Consider the following 21,676-nt stretch of genomic DNA (forward strand, 5'->3'; position numbering starts at 1 on the left):
GACACATTTCTGGGACTGTTTGGAACAGGGAATGAAGAGAAACTAAAATGTTTGAAGTGACTTGAGTGCTTCATAGTTTTTAATGTGACTGGCAAAATACACAGCCCGATAACTTTTAAGGCTGCTAATGGAAGAATGGCTCTGAAACTCTAACACATTTCTTTTTCTGTTTCCTAATACCAGTATTTATTTTAAACCATAAATAGAAAGGTATTTGTCACTATGTAAAAAAAATAAAAAAAAAATCTCTTTTTTTTTTCTGCTGCTAGTTACCCGCTGTGCCACCAAAGTGGAAAGAGGAATGGGAATGGTATTCCAGAAAAACCAGCCAGCTGGTGAGGAAAAAGGCAGCAGGTCTGCTGCATTTGGATGGAGCTGGGAGATTTTTTCCCTGAATGTGAAACCTTCTCTACAAAGGGAGAGCATGGAATATTCATATTCTGTATTTCAACAGTGCAGAGTTTATTCAAAAGAGAATTCAGTAACATATTGGGAAGTATTTATTTCATGGTGTTCTTTTTAGAGTGTTATGGCAAGCCAAATCCAACAGAACCTCTGGAGTTTTGAGGCTGGACAAGCCCCAGATGCCCTCATGTTCTGCAGATTATCCTCACACATTCTGTACTGGCACACTTTGGTGACCACGGGCTGTCCTGAGAAGGCAGAATTGTGATTCTCTCCTCTCTCTCTGCCCCCTTTATTGAGACATTTTAGAAGGAACCAGACACAATGTCTGTGTTCCAAGGGCTGCTCTTGGCAGCAGCTGGTTTGGTGCATTTCTCCAGCAAATTGCCCATTTTTTTCAGAGCTCTGTGAGTCTTTTGGGCAAACGCAGTGGGCAGCTCCCTCTGAGCAGTGGGGCAGCCTCTGTCCTAACTTTGGAACCCCCTGTAGAAATTTGGATGAGATCAATGCCTGGCAAAAATCTCTCAAAACTGTTGCATTATTTATTTTTATTCTGCTTCAAGGACAACGCTTTTCAAACCAAGAGATGACACAAAGGAGCCCTGGGCTGTATAAATATAGAATCTTTTTATTTTTTTGGTTAATAGGTACAGTACAATTTTTGACTACATAAGAAAGCCTTGTTTTCAGTGCATACATTCTTCAGACACACAGGAACATGGCAGACAAACATTCCTTGGTGGTTTGAACATGGCACTTGGTTTATTTCTGTAAGTCCCAAGTTCCTGGCTTCTCCCAGTTTCCCTCAGTTTATTTCTGTAGGTCCCAAGTTGCTGTTTTTTCCCCAGTTTTCAGCAGCTGCTTGGACAACTCAAGGTCTGAGGAGAAATGAATTGAGTGCTACCAGGAGAACAGGACACTGCTCAGTGCATCCCACACTGCTCTCCCTTGTGGTCCCAACTGACCCAGGCCAGTAAGTTTTCCTTTCTATCTCCACAAAAATGGAAATAACAATGTCAGACAAACCACCCAGTACCTGGTCTCAACACCTCCACAGTCCCCTGTGCACTGCCTGACTCCTGAGAGTCCAAATCCCAAAGTCCTCCCTGAATTTCACTTGTGTAAGATGATGCTGGTGCCACGACTTTGGCAAAATTCTTTCTGTTCTTTTGTGGTGAGTAAAAAACCCAGTAAAAAATGGATCCCAGGGTTTGGCCATTACATTTTCAGGGAGGAAAAAGAGAATTATTGCTGCCTTTTGTGTTTTTAATTCACTGTACGATAAGAAAAAACCTCTAGGCTGATCTGTGGGTACGATAGTGATGCTGAGCAATTCCTGTGCTCAGGGAAAGCTGATAATGCTTATCTTGCTCTGTAGCCATTTGCTTGCAAACTGTTCCTGGTGTGTCCCCTTGGTGCTGGTGGGATTTAGGGATCCTGGAGTGCACAGGAGAGCAAATCCAGTGAGAGAAACACCTGGATGCTCTGGGGCAGCAGGTGAGTGGAGGGACAGTTTGTGGCAGGGGGATGACAACCAGAGCAGCTGGGGTCTGCAGGAGCCCTCAGTGTGTTCACCTGCAGCACTCAGGGCGTTTGTTTGACACCTTTACTCGGAGTTTTAGCTGACTTCCTTTATATCCCAAAGAGATACTTGGGATGCATCTTGCTGGGGATCCCCTCCTTGTGGGGATAACTTGGGAGAACCTTACAGAAACCTCATGGTTTGAGGGAAGGACTCTGGGAAAGATCAGATTCACACAGTCACCAGCCTTCATTTTGCTCCAGACAGCAATATTGAAAAATCAGTAGATTAAAAAGCTTCTCCCATTCAGGGACGGGCACAAAGAGACTTCCAGACAAAGTAATACAAACTGGTTTTCCTTGGCTATATATTGAGGATTTAATGTGAAAATCTCGCTTTAGATTATCTAGTTCAGCCTCTGCAAGCACAGGATAAACAGCAGTGAAATGATCCTATACCTGATCTTATGGAAAAGGCAGAGCAGAGCAATCCAAAGAGACTGGGAGAGCAAATAACAAGAAAAAGATGAAAAGTAGAGGAAAAAAAGGAGGCAGGAAATTGTTACAAGCACCAGCCTGAACAAGAACATGCAGGTGAAGGCACTTGGACACCTAAGTGGGAGGTGATTGTTGGAGAAGAGACAACACAATTCCATGGAGAGCTCTGAGCTCCTTTGCCCTGATTCTCTGGGCTTGCAGGAGCACAAAACCAGTAGGAGTGAGCACCATCAAAGGAAACAAAGGTTGGTGTTAATACAGATCTCACTGAGCTTGGGTTAGAGAAAGCAGCTGGCAGACAGGAGTCGAGTAAGAATCCCTGAGAAGTCTGAAAAAATAATAAACATCACATCATTTAAACAATTTACCCCTTCTGATCCTCTAGCCAATCCACCAGCCTCCAATTAAAACCCAGGCCATGGAAATCCCTCACCTTTAACACGAGCTTCACATGGTGAGGCCTCCAGGAATGAGATAAACCTGCCAAATTCCTCCAGATTCCTGTTTCCTAACTGAAACTAAATAACGTGGAGAAGAAGTGAGAGGCAGAGACACTCCCAGCCAAGAGAGCTGCTGTGCCATGGCACAAGTGGGGCACTGTAAACTGGAGCCTGGCCTGCAAGCATTAGTGAAATGTTTAGTACAATACTTAACTCTGTTACATCTGGGTATTTCTTTCTCTTTGGACTAAGATGTTACAAATTTTATCATATAAATGCAATACTATATTTGTTGCTACAGGGTACACTATATACATCGTTGGAAGAAGAGAACAATAATTAAATTAAGGGAGGCAAGAGAAGGACAAACAAAATATTAGTAAATAAAATAGAATATGTTCAATAATACTTTTCAGGCAATACTTTTCTTGTTACATTTACTATAAGGAGGAAAAAAAAAAAAAAATCTTCCACTCATTAACACTGGGAACAGCTGCCCAAACATCAGTCAGTCCCTTCCATCGCTGGATCTGCTCAGGACGTTCTCGATTCTGCCACTGCAGAGGAGCCCTCAGTTTTGGGGCTGTCAGTGCAACCAGGGCTTTAAACATCTCGAGCACTGGAGCCTGGGTCCTGTTCCACCCTCTCAGGAGGTGCAGAAAGGCTGGTGTTTGCTGCTGAGAGCCAGAAGGGCTCCCCAGGTGTGCTCCCGTGCCTCTGCTCCCGGAGAAACCCCTGCAGCTCATCCTGCAGAGAAGGGGAGGCCACCTGCTCTGTTCACCCAGCAGAGCTTCCCATTCTTCCTCAGGACACAGAGCTCACGTGCAGGTTTTTTTCCTACTTTTCAAAGTTCCTAAGGGAAGGTTTTTCAACGCTGTTTGCTCACCCTCCAGCTCAAGGTGCAGTATCAAACATCTCCAGCCCAGCCCATCGACAGCAGAGCCACACACTCTGTCTGAGCCTTCTTCTCCTTTGCCTCAGCAATAATTTATTTCCACAGGAACTGATTGATTACTTGATCAGAGCTATAGATTGTTAATAGTGTTTGATGACAAACCAATCCAATGAGCTTCCTGGGGCTCACCAGAAGATCTTTCCCAGTAGTTTCTTCTCTTCTGTGACCAGCTCTACTTAATACATAGGTACTAAAATACAAAGCAGTGCAAAATGACCATAAAGCAACTACAGCTTTATGAGCAGGGGGGCTCATACAACTACAACTACAACTACAACTACAACTACAAGCAGGGGGCTCTGGAGGGACTGTAGGTGATTAATAAGTGACTCTGAAGTCAAGAAGAAGAAGCAGTGCAGTTCCCCAGAGCCCATCCTTCAGATGCTTGAGAGTTCACAGTTAACGTGGTGTGGGCTTTGGAGGTTTGTTTTCCCCTTTGACAATACCTGAGGCTTGTTTGTGATTCCTTCAGCACAGCCCACTGCAAGCACTCATCCAGAAAACTTCCTTTGCTGCTGCGAGGGTGTGCAGCTGTCTTTGCCAAGGTAACATCATCTTTTGCAAGGCTTGGATTCCATCCCCCTCTAGTCTGAATCACGAAGAAAAATTATTTTTTCCGCTGGAGAAATCAAATCATAGAAGGAAAGGGCTGTGCAGAGCTTGGAGGAAACTGCACAGGGAGCCATTTATGGATGAGTTTGTAACTCAGGAGGTTGCAGCCCTCGCTGTCAGTGAACATCTTGTTCAGCCTGGCTTTTTCTCCTTGCAACCTGGAGACCTTTCCCTTCCTAAACTTTAAATCTGACTCTGGTTGTTACAGAGCACGTGAAAGGCTGGGGATTATTTGCTGATGTCTGAGGCTGCTGTGGTGATGCACAGGGCACCTGGGCACACTTGTCACAGTCCCTGCCACACACAGCTCTGGGGCAAAAACCCACTGGGAACGTCTGACAGGCGAGAATTTGTGATCCTTTCAGTCCTGCTGCAACAAAAGCTTTGAATTACCCTGAACCCAGGAAGGGCTTTGCATATGATAGCAGTATTTACCTTGGCAAGACAGTCAGAGATAAATGTGTCACATGGGCTTGGAGCTTAACAGGGACAGGATCCCCAGGGTGAAACCCTTGGGCACCCGCCACAGAATCCAGAGGAAATGCTTTTTTCTCTTTTCTGTGTTGTTTTAGTAAATAGCCTGTGTGCAGAAAGGAAACAAAAATGCTGCTGCCCCGCTGGTGCCTCAAGGACGTGTGTGAGTTTTTGTGTAACTCTCATGCTGGTAATGAGAGTTTTCTGCACATTCACACAAACGTGTGTGAGCTTGGAAACTCTGTTTGAGTTGAGAAAGTTCTTACTTAAGGCACTGATTTTTGCCTTGAAACCATTACAGATGCATCTCCAGCAAGGTTCCCTACTGCATGTCTGCGGAATAAACTGCTTTTTGAACAAGGGGAAAGCCCAGGGCACCAGATTTAACCATACTGTGTGTCCTGCTGGCCCAAAAGAGCAGGCACACCAGCACTTCCAGCTTGCTCTGGGCAGTGCCATCTTTAGGAGTGTATCATCTGGGCAGTGGAAATCATTAAATCCAAATTGCAACCAAAATAGCTTGGATTGGAAAACATTTCAGAAACATTTACAGGAGGTGAAATCCCAAGTTAGGCAGGGTGTTTCAATTTCAGTTTTTCTCCAAGCCCAAAACATTCACGTTTTTCAACAGATCCCTTCCAGCACTGGCCTAACCAAGCCCTGCAGGGTGTGCCAGGGCCAGCAGCTTGAATCTTGTGTTCCCAGCAGCTTGGCATGACCTTCACGGGGTGAAATGGGAATGCAGGAACCCGTGGATCTGCCAGGGAACAGCCCCAGCCAGGGGGAAGGAATGGCAGCACTTCAGGGTTACACCTCCCTCTAAGACTCTGACAGAATGTCATTAACTCACTGCAGATCTTGCAACAGGCCTTTTAAAAAGAGAAGAGAGAAGATGCTCTTAAATTGTTTCCAATCACACCCAAGACGTGCAGAAGAAAGAGGTGAGGCATTATCCCAGCAGAATTCCCTTCTGTTTCATCCAGGCTCCCTGGGGCACAGGAGAGCTGGCAAGGCTGGGGTGCAGCCTGTGCTGGGGACACTGCTTACACTGGGGGGGCCGAGTAGTGGATGACAGAGTTGTAATCCGGGGGAGGGCTGTGGCATTCCAGGTTGGGATCCATGGGGAGCAGGACAGAGTCCTCCAGGGGAAAGTCCACGGTGTCCTCTTCCACCTGCACTGCTGGCTGGTACTTGACAGTCTCGTGGTCACACAGGATGGATTCCTTGCTCCTGCTCACAGCTCTCCTCCTGTTGGGAACAAACATTGGGATGTATCTGCCCTGGCTCCGGAATTAATGGGCAAAATCATTTATTTAAGGAGTAAATATATAAAAATATCAGTTTCTCTGGCACCCTGTAAGGCAGTGACATTTTGCTGACTGGATGAGGGAACTGAAACAGGTATTTTAAAGAACTCTGTGTTTTAAAAGTAGATTTGGGAGTAATTCCAGCTCTGCTGCCCTGTCCTTTCAGCTCACCACATTTCAGTGCACTACAGATCTCTTACTTGTAAAGGCACCTGTCCTGTACACACAGTAATATCCTCCCTCATTGTTCTGACAGAGGTCAGTAAAAATTTGACTTTTCTGAATGCAGAACTGAAGGCTCTGACTCTTCTTGAAGCATAATAAAGGAGGAAATACTGAATAATCTCTGACAGACTCAGATTTAAACCGTTACTGAAAGCAAGAGTGTGTGTTGAACGGGCTCAGGCAGTGCAGGGCAAAATCCCTTTGATATTCCCAAGCCCTTTACCATTCCTGACCCAGGGGCTGGTGAAGGACAGTCCTCTGCAACATTCCAGCTGCTTTTGTCTCCTGTCTTCCCTTGTTCCAGGTGATGGAGGGAATAGGTGATGTGATGGAGTGGCACAGAGCCACTTCCATCACATGCAGCAGCCTCAGGGTTAAAAGCAAAGAAGAGAACCCTGAGATTTGTATCACGAGGCCACCTCGAGCAACAGCAGGGGCTGTGGAGAACTCAAAAGGTTCTTTTTGTCATTGCCTTAAAAAGAATGTTCTGCCAACCTCGGTTTCTGAGCAATTCATTGGAAGAGGCCTGGATAATTGAGGGGTTCTCTAGAGGATTCCAGTGTGAGAGTGGCTTTTGAGCTGCTGCACTTTGCTCAGGACCCTTTAACTGCAGCTCTTGGGAAGGAACCCCAGGCACAGACTCATCACAGCACTGCTCAGCTCAGAATGACTGGGAGAATGAAATATCAAGCACTTTGTGAGTGTACTTCTTATGTGTTTAAAGTAGTATCAAGTTACATTTTAATGACCCAAAACCAAATCTGAATAATCAACAGTTCATCAAATAATTGTAGAATTCATTACACTCATTTTACTGGCACTTCTGCAGTGTTTCCAGTCCCCAGCAGCTGCTCATTTGCTCACTGGGGTGCTTTGGGAAGAAAGCAGAGCCAGTTCCTGCTCCAGGGAACAAACCAGGAGCCAGACACAGCAACTGGAGGGAGGGCAGCAAGAGCCATGAATAGGAAAATAGCAGTTCCAGGACAGGAGCTGTGTGTGTGAGATGTTTTTGGGATGGTACAGCAGAGAGAGCAGGCTGGATGGCCACAGCTCCTTTCAGATGCAAAGGGTAAATCTGCCCTGCTGGGTTCCGCTGTTGGGACTTTACAAGTTGTGTTCTCTTGCCTCTGAACTTGGAAAGTCAATCTGTCAAAAGCTTCAGGTTTCCACAAGCTGCAGATATTGTCACTGGCTGACTAAACCAGTGTCACTATATTAAAAAAAACAAATGTTTTTTAAAATTTTTGGTGGTTTTGGAAAGATCCCAGGTGTTCAGAGCTCTGGCTGGAGTAGAACACTGGTTTCTGCTCTGTGCACAGCCACAGGAGCAGCCTGCAGGCCCCATCTGTGGATTACCTACCCCTGCAGCTCTCTGCTGTGGGGGAATGTGTGGTGATGTTCCTACATCACTCATGAAGCTCCTGTGCAGCCAAATTCACACATAACACACAGCTGAGGCTCTGATCAGCTGCAGAGGGACGTGGGCTGATTCATTTAGGGTCTGGTTTTAGTGTGCTGGGCAGGCTTTCCATGGCAGGTTTGAATCTCCAGCTTTGGGAAGTGAGCCTGAGCTGTAAGAGCCAGCCCACCACGTCTTGCATGTCCAGAATGGGGTTCTATGATTGCTGCAGAGGTTTTAGAACAAAACTGCTCTTTCTGTGCTTTCACACCTGCACAAGGCATTGAAACCAAACCAGAGCAGAAATTCTAAAATAAATACTAACCCTCAGAACTTCAACAAAAACTGTAGCACCCTCTGCTTTCACAACTAAGTTTTTCCTCATTGTCCAGAGAGAAACATGAGAGGAAACTCCTTGTGCATCCTACAGATTTGGCATCTGTCCATCCTCTACACAGTTTGTCTGCAGATAAACCACACAATGCAACCACACTTTGCCTCACTGCTTATTTATGGAATTCTATTTTTGTTGCTCAGCTCCATTGACTCATGTCAGACAATTCCATGGATGCTCTGGTTTCCAGTTTGCCAGGTATTAAAGTTGCCACTGGAGACAGGAGAAGTTTGAGAGTATCTGTTTAATTTGGCTCCCAACATTAAGTTATTCTTAATATATATATTATATTCTTGTCTGAGTTATTAGGGTTTGGTTTGGTCACACAGTGGGAGTTTTTCAGCCCCCTGCAAGTGTTCCTGTAGGGTTCCTGCCCCTGTGGGTCAGGAGTTTGGGTATCTGGGAATAACTCTGCCTGCTGCTGAAATCAGGCTGGGCTTTGGAGGATTCCTAAATTTGCCATCTCCTCTCTGCTCCAAAGACAGAAAGCTGCTGGCTTAGGTCAGAAGGAAGTTGTGTCACTTGCTATCTAATGGCAGAGCAAAATGCAATTAACTTCCAATACTATTCCTTTCATCTAAATGCATTTCCTAATTAAAGCTCTCCATGGGCCTTTGCATTTCCCCTTTCATGCTGCTGCCACTGACACGCTGTGCACGTACAGATGCTGCTCCTGGGGCTGTGGCTGCTCATCCCTTTTCCATCTGTCCTTGGCATCCAGGAACTGCTCCAGCCCCTCAGAGCTCAGCCTTGCCCTGGCTGTGGTGGCTGCTCAGGGCTCCAGGGGACACCAAAAGCCCCTTTGTGGCCTGGGCCACTTGCCCTGTGCAAAGAGAGACCCCCAGTAAAGACTCTCTGACCGGAGGGGTTTGGTTACTCACACAGCTGTGCAGCTCCACAAGTCACTGGTGGTTATGTAATGAACTAATTTCATTAACATTTATGAATTTAATCTCATTAAATTCCTTGGTTCAGGCCCTGCCCTGCCCACCAGGGGTTTCCTCCCTGCTCTTTCTCTGCAGACCCCACAGTGCTGGGGAGCCCATCAGAGATGCCCAGTTTGGATAAAACCATCCCAGCCCAGGCTCCCCTGTCAGGGTTCCCACCATTACCCTGAGGATCAGGGTGGGAAAACCACAACATTCAGCTGGAATTCAGCTGCCCACTGACCCAGACTTGTCACAAATCGCAGTGACCACCCTGAGAACTCGTTTGTCCTTGCACAAGGTGTCCTGGTTGGGGACACAGCCTGAATATTGAGGAATCTTCCACAAATTTTTCAGCTTTCTGAAGGTGCCAAAGTTGTTTAGAAGATGCTACAGAGGACAATCCTGCAGTAGCTTGAAGGCCTGAGTGACCTACTGAGGCTTTTTCTTCCTGCTGTACAAACCATAGATTCTGGGGGTAGAAAAACACTGAAATCATCAAAGAGCTGGGAAACCATTAGTGGAGATGTTTATTTTATAGAAGATGGAGCCAGTTTCAGTTAATCTAAATTTTGGGGTCAATGACTTGAAGAGGACTGTGGAGAAAGAAGGATGGCTGCAGGAAAATCCCTCTGAGCAGGGAGGGATCCCAGCCCCAAGGGCAGCAGCTCCTACTGCTCTGCAATAAGAAACACGAGAATTTTGCTCTCAGTAGGAAAAACTAATGGACTTTTCTGTCCATGTAGGAAACCTGGCCATGTTCAGAAGCTGTGTTTAGGGAAAGATGAGAAATTGGGCTGATTGCTGCCAAGTAGAGCAGTTTGTCTCATGACTCCATCTCCTAATAACATGTAGGAGCTTCAGGGCTTTGTAGGAGCTTTCAAAGGTGTTTAATGAGGCTCAGAGTAAGAGTGGTTATTTTTTTCTTTTAATTTTTCTGCAATTAAAGAAATAAAAGGGGTATTTTTTACCTTTCTGATTCACAGGTTGCTTTAATATATTTTCAACTGAGTGCTGTGCAGGAAGAATTTCATCCTGGGCTCCCCTCTGGCAGTACCAGTGCATCAGCATTCTGCTGGCAAGGAGGACTCAAGGGGCTGGGCTCAGGAATTCATTGTTTGGAAGCATTTTTAAATACAAATTGCAGGTTCTAAAGCTTTCCCAGGCCAAAGCCACCCTCGTGTCCCCTCACACGCGTGGCCAGGCTGCTCAGCTGTCCCTGTCCAAAAGCAGTGGGATGGAAAACACTGCAGTCAAATCCACAATTCCCCTTCTAGTCCTTGCTACTGTAAGCACAGTGCATAATCCTTGTAAAAAAGGTGGTTTACATAACTCCTGAGTAGCTACTCATTCCAAGTTGTAGTTTGGAGAGCTCAGGTCAGGTAATAGTGCAAGCTGCTGCACGACACAACAATAAATGTATTTATTATTTCTGCCCTGGAGCAAACATGTTCCCATGCCTCGTTTCTCTGAGAAGGTGAGAAAGGATTCCAGCCCAATCCTGGCTGTATTTTTGTTGTGTTCTTTGTGTTTGGACACAAATGCCTGCTGTTCCTGAGCAAAATCCACCATTTCAGTATTCCTGCCTTGCCTTAGGCCCAGCTTGTTTTGGCAAAGGCAGAGCCCTCAGTGATGGGATGTGGATGCAGCATCCAGAGCCCAGAGTGGATCAGCTGAGCCTCAGCTGATCTCGTGGCCCTGGGCCAGAACCAGATCAGGGCTCTCTGAGCAACAGAGGATAATTGGGTTGGGGGGGAGAAGGGGAAGAGCTGGGGGAGGACAACAGAGCAGATACCAAACCTTTTGTCATCTTAAACAATAACTTGATTATAGAGTCTCTGGGAGGATTTTAAAGCAGGGCTTGGCAGTAGCCTGATAATATTATGAGATGGAACCTGACACCAGAGTCATCCCATCATTAAATCCCTCTGTGCTCCCTGTGCTTCCCTGAATGCTGATTCCAATGTTGTTATCCCAGTCAATCTTTCCATCTCTCACTGCAGCTACTGCTGTGACTTTCTACTTCAGCTGCATAAAATACTCAGAACTTCCCTGCTCTGTTTTAGCAGTAGGAAAAGCTCAGGCCTGGTTAGTCCAGCCTAACAGTGAGCCAGGCCCAGAGTATCAGATTCATCCTCACTAAACTCTTGACACTGACACTCTGTGGTGTGTGTTGTTGGCAAATTTTAAACTCAACAGAGGAATGAATGCAGGATAAACAAACAGTGAGATTTTGGCAAAAATAATAAATGCAGCCACCCTGGTTTAGAAAACATGCTAAGCCTTTGAACAGCTTTGTTTTAGAAAAGAAAGACTTTGAAAAGGATCCAGGGTAAATGTTTTTGATAGAGAGAGATACACAATTAACAAGGGTGACTTTATCTCCCCTGTTAACTTCCACACTCCCCTCTGACCTCTCTAGATTATTCCACAGGCTTTGGAGCCTTGTTTGTCCATTATCAGTGCAGGGGCACCCAGGGGTGTCCTGTCCTCAAACGAGAGGGCTTTGGGGTGCTCTGCTCTTTAAAACTGCTCTTTGTGCCAACGAGGGCCTGCAAGATTCCAAAAAAACCCAAAAGGCAGCTGACAAAAAAAGCTTTCTCAGCTGGACCTCAAAGCCCCAGGGAAGGATGTGGCCACACCTGGGTGGGTGCCATGGGCCTGGGAAATGGGACAGCAGCAAAGCTTGCTCTGCTGGGATGGCCACAGAAGGGCTCAAGAACCTTGTGCTGGATGGAATCCCCATGGAAGTGTTGATAGAATCCTCATGGAAGTGTTGAGTGGAAGTGGGGAGAGCCCAGGTGGTGGGGTCAGGCAGGGATCCACTGCCCCCAGAGAGCCTCACATTCACTCCCAGTGGCCCTGATAGCTGTTCAGAAGGTTTTCCTGGAAATCCGGAAAGAACAGGCTGTTATGGAATTTTTGTGTTTCTACATCTGGCTGGGTGTTGACTTTTCAGATTTTCAGGAGAAAGCTTAGACAGGGCAGAGAGGGAACCTTCCTCTGCCAGCTCTTTATCCAAACAGGAGAAATGCAAAAGGGAAAAGCTGCTTAGGGGTGATGACAGAAATGCTCAGAGGGATAAACCCCACCTGGGAGGCTGCTGTGTGTGTGCTGGATTTGTGCCAACGTGGCACCGTGCAGGAAAGAGGTGAATCAGCCCAGGTAAAGCATCACAGCAATGCAGCTCCTGACATTTGAGCTCCTGCTTTTCCAGCTGGTGCCATTTGGTCTCCATAGCAATGGATTGTGTTGGCAGGAATGCTCTGGGTGTGTGCAGGGGATAAAAGCATGGAAATGGGTTGGGATTGCTGCTAATCCCACCAGGTCCAGCCCTGGGATGCTGCTACAGGGAAAATACTGCTGGGCAGCAACATTCCTGAGGCCACGCTCCCATCCAGAGTGTTCTAATGCTCCTGTTAGTGTTGTCCACCTTTCCTTATGAAATCTCCCTTTTCCTCCTCCTCTCCCTTTTCCTTCCCCTCTCCCTTTTCCTCCTCCTCTCCTTCTCCCTTTTCCTCCTTTTTTTTCTCTCTTTTCCTCCTTTCCTGCCTTCAAACATCAGGGAATTGATGCTTCTAAGGCATCAAAAGACAAGGCAAGGCCTTTCCATCTGCTTTTCTCTCTGAGTGAGAGTCAACCCCTCCAAAACTGCCACACTCTGACCATGTCCTCTCCTGGGAACTATCCAGAAGTGCACCAGGCTTCTTCTCATCCCTCATTTCTCTTTAATGCAGAAAAGGGGTGACTTGGTGTAGAACAAACAACTGCTCTGCTGGGAAAGGTCGTGGAGTTCCTCAGTACACAGAAAACTCATACAAATCTCAGTAGATTTCAGAGAAAAATCTAGGCAAGTAGTAATTAGCTTAATTAACTGAATAGACACGGAATTCATTGCTACATAGTAATTGTTTTTAAAATATTTTGGGCAGATTTCTTTGAAATTCTACATGTTGACATTTGAATCAGTAAAATGGGTTACTGTTAGGAAGGTGGAGAAGTTTTTCACTACTGGCTCTCCTCTGCCTGTGTGGCTGGTACCGAAATACAAAGAACTGTGAGCAAAAAGCTAAAAATCTGCTTTTAACCTTGTGTTGTTCTATGAGTGGATGAACACACAGGAAACCCTGTCCCAGCCTCTGTTTGGAAACCAGCTGTGAACACAGCCCAGGGATCATGGAGGTGGTGGCATTTAGGGAATTCTCTGCAGTTCTCAGTGATGATAAAGCAAATGCAGCAATCAGGGCTCTGCTAAAAGCACTGCTTTCAAGTTCTTGGACTGCTCTTTGCTGTGCTCAAGCATTTGAAATTTACTCACATCCCATGAGCTGCAAAGATGCCACTCCTTCTGTCTGAGTTAAATATACACACTGGTATAATTACAAATGTCAGCTTTTGGATTAATGAATCAAGTTCTTCAAACTTTGCTCCGTCACTAAGAGAGAGCACTGGGGAGGCAGTGAACAAACAGCTAAATTAGACCTCGATATTCTCATTTTTTTCATCCCATCATTTCCCATTTGCAGAATCTGGTGCCCCTTGATCTTAAAATGCATTACCAAGGTTTTCTGGTAATGGGGCTGAAATTCAGAGTTCATCTCCTCTTAGCTTACCTGGATATCCAGAGGTTTCTTTTTGACAGCAGAAACAAAACTGCAAATTTCAAAAGAATTTCTCTGAAAGGAAGAACTGTCTGAAAAAGAAATCCCCCAGAGTACTCACGCCAGAGCCATGATCCCATAGGGCCAGGAACGGATTTCCAACCTCTTGGGGCTTTTTATCTCATCTGAGGTCAGCACCATCCCACTGTCAGACTCCTGAGGAGCAAAAGGAAGGAACATCAGGGATATTTGGAACCTGGGACTGCAGGATATTCTTTTCTCAAGGCCTGTGTTATCAATTTTTATCCAAGTCTTCCTGATAATGCTGCTCTGGAGCCCGGGAACGTTTCCCTTGTTTTTATGACATTAAAGTTTTTGATCTGCATTTCCAAAGAGCACCCTTAAAATGAACATATCAAAAAATAATTTGACATTTTCAAATTGGAAACTGATATTAAGCATGACATATGGGCACTGTGTACGTAGGACAGCTGAGATATGAATAGACTGAGATTCATAAAGAATATATCCAATAATTCTGGCTGGGCTCCTCCAAAGAAAAGCTCCTTAAATACCCACTGGAAATCCACAATTAGAAACACTGGGGTTTGAAGGAAGTGGAAGTTCAGCAGCATTTTGTAAATGCAAGTTCTTTGTAAAGATAGATGGCCCTGGCCTTTAGGGATTTTTTTATGAGTTTTCCAACAAAACTATCTTGATTAGAGTTGGGATTGTGATTCTGCAGCACTTAAAGCTGAATCTCGAGGCTGCAGTTAAACTTTGTTCTAAGTTTATGCAAATACACAGACATCACAGTCTTCATTTTAAGTAATTTAATAATATTAAATGATCTGTGTGTTTCTTTGCATTTGAAGTATTTTGTGATGCTGGAAAGCTGCTCATCTGTGCATTTGTCAGAACCAAGACAGCAAAAGCCCTCAACATAGAAGAGAAACTCTTATTTTATCAGTCAAACTGATCAAGGGGTAAAAAATAATCTCATCAAACAATATATAACAAGAAAAAACCTTTTTATACAGCTCTGGTCATCTATCAGTTGTTAATAAGGTCAGGTCAAAAATGAGTTTCTAAAGTGAAATCCTGAATTAATGAGGTCTGTCAAAGCCTCAGCTTGTCCCTGGATTTTATCTTGACTGTTTCCCCTTCAAACACGAGGAATAGGAACGTTTTATCTGGGGGCTGCTCTGCATTTCCCTTCCACCTCTCTGGTAAAAGAATCTCCCCAGATTGAAGATAATTGCACAATGGCAGGAAGGTGTGGTGGAGCACTCAGAGCCCTTTGAAATAATGACCTAATGACAATTCAGGCTTGATAATTAAGAAAACTTCAATAACCAAAGTACAATTCCATTGTCCAAAAGCAGATCACACACTGATTTTGATTTAAAAGACCCTTATTGAAACATTTATTAATGTTTCCATTTAATTTCTATTTATTTCAATTTAATTTATTTCAATTTAATTTATTAATATCATATATAACATATAATATATAAAATAAAGATATATTATATTAAATAATATAATATAAAATTATATTATATTATATTATAACATTACATTACATTATATATAAAAATAATATATAATATATAATTATATAAAACACAAATATATAAATATATATAGATATATTATATATATACTTATAATTATTATATAATTATACCTATTTATTATTAACATTTATTTCTAATCTCTTGATGTATTCTCATCCTTTTTTTGGTATAGTATAAAATATACAAATATATAAAAATATAAAATATATAAAAATATATTTTATGATATAATTATTATATATTATATAATAAATATATAAAAATAAATTTATATCTACATAAATATATACATATTAAAAGATATATAAATATATAATTATTATATAATTATATCTATTTATTATTAACATTTATGTCTAATCTTTTGATGTATTAACACCCTTTTTTGTATATTATAAAATACATAAAATATATATTTATATATATTATATAAAATATATATAAAATATAATTATTATACAATTATACTTATTATTAACATTTATTTATATATTTATTATATATATTTATATATATATATTTATTATTAACATTTATTATCACCCTTTCTGGAACCTTTTCCCTCCTCATGTAAAGGTTTATTTGAAAATGCCACGAGCTCTTAGGCAGGTAACGCAGGTGCTGGCAGCAGTAATCTCTTGAGACTGCATTGATCCAGCAAATGCCTTTGTGTGGTTCACAGGGCCAGATTTTATCCTGCAAGGGGAAGATGCAGGAACCAGGGAAATTTCTAAGCTGCCTAATCCCCGAGATGTGCTGATAAAGAGAAAGGAATTCCATCTGGGAAAATACAAGGCAATAATGGGCCTCAGTCTGTGCTCAGCAGAGAAGAAATGAGAAACAGGCTGTGCTTGTCAAGGACATGGAATATTCCCAGGAAAAGTTGGAGCTGGAGATTGAGCCTTCCCAAGGGAGCTGCTCTGAGCAATGGCTCTGCCCAAGAGGGACTCTCAGCTGGAGCCTTTCCTTGGCTCACCTGAGACTTCCTCTCCTGGGGCAGGAGAATTCCTCAGGGATTCAGGCTTCAATTCAAGCTTTGATCCACCTGGAGCACTTGGGCCCTGCAGAGGTCCCTCCTTAGGGACACAGAAGGTGCCACTGAGGCAGCAGGTGGGGACAGCACGTGGAGCTGCAGCCAGGGCTGCCTGGACCACACAGGGAATTCAGGAGATGTTCTTGTGGATTTTTTAAAATAAGAAAATCCAACCCATACCTTCAGGGGAAGCCAACAAGCAGAACCCTCATTCTGTAACAAAACAAGCCTTTGTTTTCCCCTGGAGGGAAAATTAAATGCTTAAACTCTCTCACTCTGCAATGGCATTAAACTGGTAATAAATACATTCACCTGCAGAGAGGAAAATCCAGGGAATCAAGACCAGGATCTTGAATCTTGTTCTTGTCTACCCAGAACTGAACAGCTTCACCCTCACCAAGTGATTTGCTGTCTTGGCCAGCCAGAATGTCCAGAATTCTGGACACATTTCCCTCAAAGAGCTTCATTTGAACAAGCTGCCACTTTCTTATGGTGGACAAACATCTTGAAATATGTAATATAAAGCCCCTTAGCCTGATCAAAGCCAGGGCAATCACATGTGAGCTTCTCTTTAAATTATTTAAGAGAAATGCAGGTCCCTCTTTGTTGTCACACAGCCAGGGGTGTGAGATGCTAGAGCCAAATCTTCAGCCTGATTTAAAGTTCTCCCCTACCAAACAGATTCCAAAAGCTCTAATGAGTGTTTCTGGTGCTGGTGACAAGTGATCTGTGAACCTGCTGGGGAAGGATGCAGTCACCTCTCTTACCTCATGCATCACTTTCTCCTTTTCCACTGGCACCTCATCAAATGTCTTCACACTCAGGGGTCTCTTCTTGCTGCTGTTACTGAAAGCAGGAAAGTCGAGGGGTCAGCATAAACCACAGGCAGGTGCTGCACCAGTTACATCCTCACACAGCCCCCTGTCCTGGAGAACTTCTCTTTTGTCACCTCTTGTGTCTAATAACCCTGACAAATCTGCCTGATTCTTCCACCAGCCATGAGAAGGGAGGACACCAGACAGTGAGATGTTTCTTTCCTCCCCACCCTGTATCTGCTTTTCTCACCCAGTTTCCACTGCACTCCAGCGATTCACTCCGCTGCTCAAGTTTTCTTCCACAGGGCAGGTTTTGGAGTTGGATTCTCCATCTGGACACAAGGTGATGTTCAGTGGAATGTAGTCTTTGCCATCCTATGAAATTAATAACAGAAAAAAAGCACAAAGCTGGTAAAGTTAATTTTGTGCTGCATCTCAAATGTGAGAGGTTATTGTATCCTGCAGAGCTTTGTGATGAGAAAGGATTAAATTGTGATTTAACATAAGCGTGATGTTTGTTCAAGGTGATTCCCCTGTTCCTCACACCCTGGGGGAGTTGTGGAAGTTAGAATGCACACTTCATCCAGGAACTACAGGAGTACAAAGTGCAGGAGGCTTTGTGAGGAAACCGAGGCACTTTGGGAACCCCATGGGTTGGGCTTGGGTATTCCAGTCCTGGTCAGAAGCAATGGCCCATGGACAGACTGCTTGCTTCTGCTCAACTTCAGGAACTTGGGAAGAGCCAGGCCTTAAAGTGGGAGCCTGAAAGGATTTAATTTCTTGTCCTTCCCAGGAATTGCTGCTGCACTTGGTAATGAGCTCTGTATTGTCATTACCCCCCTGCAGCAATCCTCAGGAATGACTCTGCCTTTATCTCCTGAAACTATTTGTCCAAATTCCTCTCTGCTTCTCTTTGTTTTTAATTTTGAGAAGCAGTTAAGTACCCAATTCCCTTATCATAATTTTTATGTCTCCTTAATTTACTTTGGTTATAGAATCAAACTCACAAGCTCTTCATATTGCAGACTGGGCCCTCTTCAACTCAGCTCCACTAAATTTGTTTACAAACAGGAAGGAGCTGGAGGAAAGTGTTTGATTTCTTTTTCAATTAAATTGACAGTTGCATAACAGATCTGATTGTTTTTTATTGAAGAAAAAAACAGCTGGTTTAGCTATTGTGAAATTAATCATGATATACCTGCCTCTCTGTGCTTTAAGCTGCATAATTGTAAAGCTCCCAGAAGCACTGGTGAACATAAACTTGGAAATGAGAGACAAAATTCAGGAGGTGGAGGAAAATCAGAAGCAAAGTTAACATTTGAGTATTTAACATTGTCTTTACTCATTGCAGCAGGCATTTTCCTAGTGAGCTGTGCTGGGAAGTGAAATGTCATTTTGGTGTTTAAAATCCTTCACCTCTGCACAGGCACACACTCCAAATGCACTTTGTTGGAGTCTGAGACACAGAGTGTGAGCCCTTGGCTCTGATCTCTGCCTCTGACACCCAGGAGAACACTGAATTTCACACAACATGAAATTCATGGGTGTGTTTTCATGGTGTTACATGAACACAACTGCTAAAGTCAGATAGAAAAGCTGAAAGTGTGAGTGTGCAGATTAGAGAGTTTTCTTAAATCACTGGGTGGAAAAGTTAGAGTTTAAACTAATTTAGAAAACAGAAGGCAAGATGGAGGATTTAGGGTGTTGTCTCTTTTCCTTCTTCTTTCTTCATGTTCTTCCAGAGGTTTTTGGGTAGCAGGAGGTGATTGGATAGAAAATGTCACAGTGCAGCACACACTGATGGGTCACTGGGTCATTAATAAAAATAATTAACGTGTCTATTGTTAATTGGATAAGAATGAGTATAAAGATAAAAGAACCGAGTAGTTCAGGGCCATTTTGAGCCTTCAGAGCCAAAGTGAGCCAGGCTGTAGTGATTTGAACTTGTGCAGAAAATCTGGAGAGACCTGCCAAGACTTTGATAACATCCTAATAAACACAAGAAACAAGATCCTAACGAGGTTTAGAGTTTTCTTCCTGACCCAGAGAACTGAGATAAACAGAACACCCTGTGAAGGAATATTCCAAAAGAGCTCAGCTCAGAGGAGACCGAGAAATCCAGGAGTGAAGAGAAGTGCAGGAATCGAAGCAGAAAATAAAGTTTGACACTTTTCTTGTGAGGGGCTGGCCCTGCTGTACCTGCTGCACGTTGGCCTGAAGGAGATCCCCCAGGCGCTCCACGAGCTCGGTGAATGTTGGTCGCTCCGTGGGGACCCCGTGCCAGCAATCCAGCATTGTCTGGTAGCTGGAGAGAAAAAAACAACAGGGATTAGGAATGGGAAAGGATGGGAGCTTTTCTTTCAAACTGTTTCATTCCACTGCTGCTTGGTTTAGTCAGTCTTTGGACTAAGAGGGGTTCAGATCTCCACGTGCTGAAATTCTGTTTTAGTTTCCATGTTGGACGCTTTTCACTTCCATATTCCAGCCTCAGCCGAGCCTGCAGGATTTTGGGTTTCACCTAACTTAAAGTCTGGCTGCTGGGCCCTGCTGACACTGCTGAAATAAGTCCTGGTTTTGGGTGCTGGGTTTCTGTCACAGCATCTGAAGTCTGAACTACAGCTGACATGGGGTATCTGAGCATCTTCTTGCTGGCAAAGGTCAGGCTGACTTGGGCTGTCCTTAGCATTAGTCTGTGCTGTCAGACACCCAAAATATACTCAATCACAGCTTTACTGAAAATAAAATAGCCAGCTGTGTCACCCTGAAAATGAAACCTTCTGATCTTGTTTTCATAGTTTCTAGCCACTTTCCCAGGAAAGTAACTATAAACATAAATGTGTATGCATTCTTTGCAAGAAACGTCTTTTGATGGACATTTTGCATGACCAGTGTGATTGGGAAGGTGTTAGCCTAACTATCCAACCCCTGGTCATTGTTGAGAATCTATAAATCCTGGAGTCACAAAATAAAATCATCTTTTCCCTCTCATACATTGAACCGTGTCTGTGTGAATCATTCTGTGACACAGCTGTGCTCTCCCCCTGTCCCCACTTAAACCCAATCTCTTCTGTGAGATGTAGCAGCTCCCAGCAGCAGCCAGTATCTCTTACACTTCAGGAGTGGAATATTCTGGAGATCTCATCCGGGTCCCTTCCTTGAGCCGCCGGCAGAAATCCTCGTCTATCTGCACTCCAGGGTATGGAGAGGCACCTGGGGGGAGAAACGAGAGGGATCCAGGATGGCACAGCCCCTGTGTCCCAGCCCAGGGAATGCTGATCTCTGCTGAGCATTCCAGGTTACCCTGGAAGGCTCTGGCAGTAAAGGAGCTCGAGTGAAGGAGCTGCAGTCACTCACAATCTATGTTTTTTATTTGGAAACCTCTTACAAACTCACTCTGCCTCTTCAGAGATTTCAATCACGCTGTCTCCTCTGCATTTGTGATACAGTCAGGACCACTCCAAGGTAAAACAAGGCAGAGGAGAAATGGACTTTATTCATTTAAGACTTTAAAGTATCTCTTGGTCAGTGGTAGAAAAGTTCCAGCTCATTCAATGCTTTCCAAACAATATCCTGCACTGAGTGGATACACAGGGAGTGAGTAATTCCTGCTCATCCTTCATGGCCTTAGAACCCCTGTGAGTAAGAGCAGAGGGGGCTGTGGGCACCTGGATCCTGCCAAGGACCACGAGAACCTTGGTTCAATCCCGTGTGTGGAATTGCTCCTCTCCTGGTTCACCAACTACTGGACTTGCATTTTCACTTGCATATCCTCCTTGCAGTGACCTTCCAGCTTTTCAGCCTTGTTTTCTTTCCTGGCCACGTGTTCCTTGCTGTTTTCCTCGAGTGCCACTCAGGTGTTGGCTGAACCCTGGCAGGGCAGCTCGTGGCAACTGGAATTGCTTTGTAGAGGTTGGATGCTGTGAAGGGCTGGGAGCTTTGTGTTAACTCCCACAGAACTTTGGGGAAAATTCAGGAGAAATCTGAAGTTTGAAATGTTACTGAATCTACCGTGGATAACACTAAAAGATTTGTAACCTCCCTCCCTCAGCAAAGGCTTCCCATCCAGCACAACCCTTCTGACATCCCAGAGGCTGGATGATGAATTTGGAAACAATCAAGTCTTAACGTAGGAGACTGAATAGAATCTGTATCCAGCCCTCCAGGAATCTGTGTATGATTTACTGTCTATAACATTCCTGCATATTTCCTGCAATTTTCCCCCCCCATTTGGAAACACCATCATGTGCTGTGCACTTGGGGGCACGACAAGAGCAGCAGAAATCTTTTGGATAAAGCATTGAAGAAGGGGCCAAAACGTGGCTGCTTCCAGGATTGTTCTGCTCTGTGAACCTGACAGCTCAGTGGGCACTGGGGAGCCGAGATCCCAGCACTGCCTGGGAAGGAATCTCAGCACAAATGGGCTCCCAGGACATCCAGAGCCCAGGGATGCTTCCCCACAGCACTTCTGAATTCCCTGGATGTGCAAGCACC

General features: G+C 44.3%; 1 protein-coding gene across 2 annotated transcripts in view; it reads right to left on the reverse strand.

Annotated features, from left to right (window-relative positions):
• Positions 1-1,013: 1,013 nt before the first annotated feature.
• Positions 1,014-21,676, reverse strand: part of LOC102108458 (vascular endothelial growth factor receptor kdr-like) — a 124,925-nt gene continuing 104,262 nt past the window's right edge. For both annotated transcript variants that reach the window (XM_014256468.2, XM_005527505.3), the window contains exons 25-30: positions 20,296-20,395; positions 19,385-19,490; positions 17,436-17,560; positions 17,138-17,216; positions 13,879-13,973; positions 1,014-6,153 (exon numbers count right to left, since the gene is read on the reverse strand). In XM_014256468.2, coding sequence (XP_014111943.2) covers positions 5,949-6,153; positions 13,879-13,973; positions 17,138-17,216; positions 17,436-17,560; positions 19,385-19,490; positions 20,296-20,395 — 710 coding nt within the window. In that variant the 3' untranslated portion in view covers positions 1,014-5,948. The remainder of the gene's footprint in view (positions 6,154-13,878; positions 13,974-17,137; positions 17,217-17,435; positions 17,561-19,384; positions 19,491-20,295; positions 20,396-21,676) is intronic.

Source organism: Pseudopodoces humilis, chromosome 15, assembly GCF_049639895.1.
Source record: "Pseudopodoces humilis isolate 2021_Gansu_Grassland_sample_001 chromosome 15, ASM4963989v1, whole genome shotgun sequence".
NCBI classification, from domain to species: domain Eukaryota; kingdom Metazoa; phylum Chordata; class Aves; order Passeriformes; family Paridae; genus Pseudopodoces; species Pseudopodoces humilis.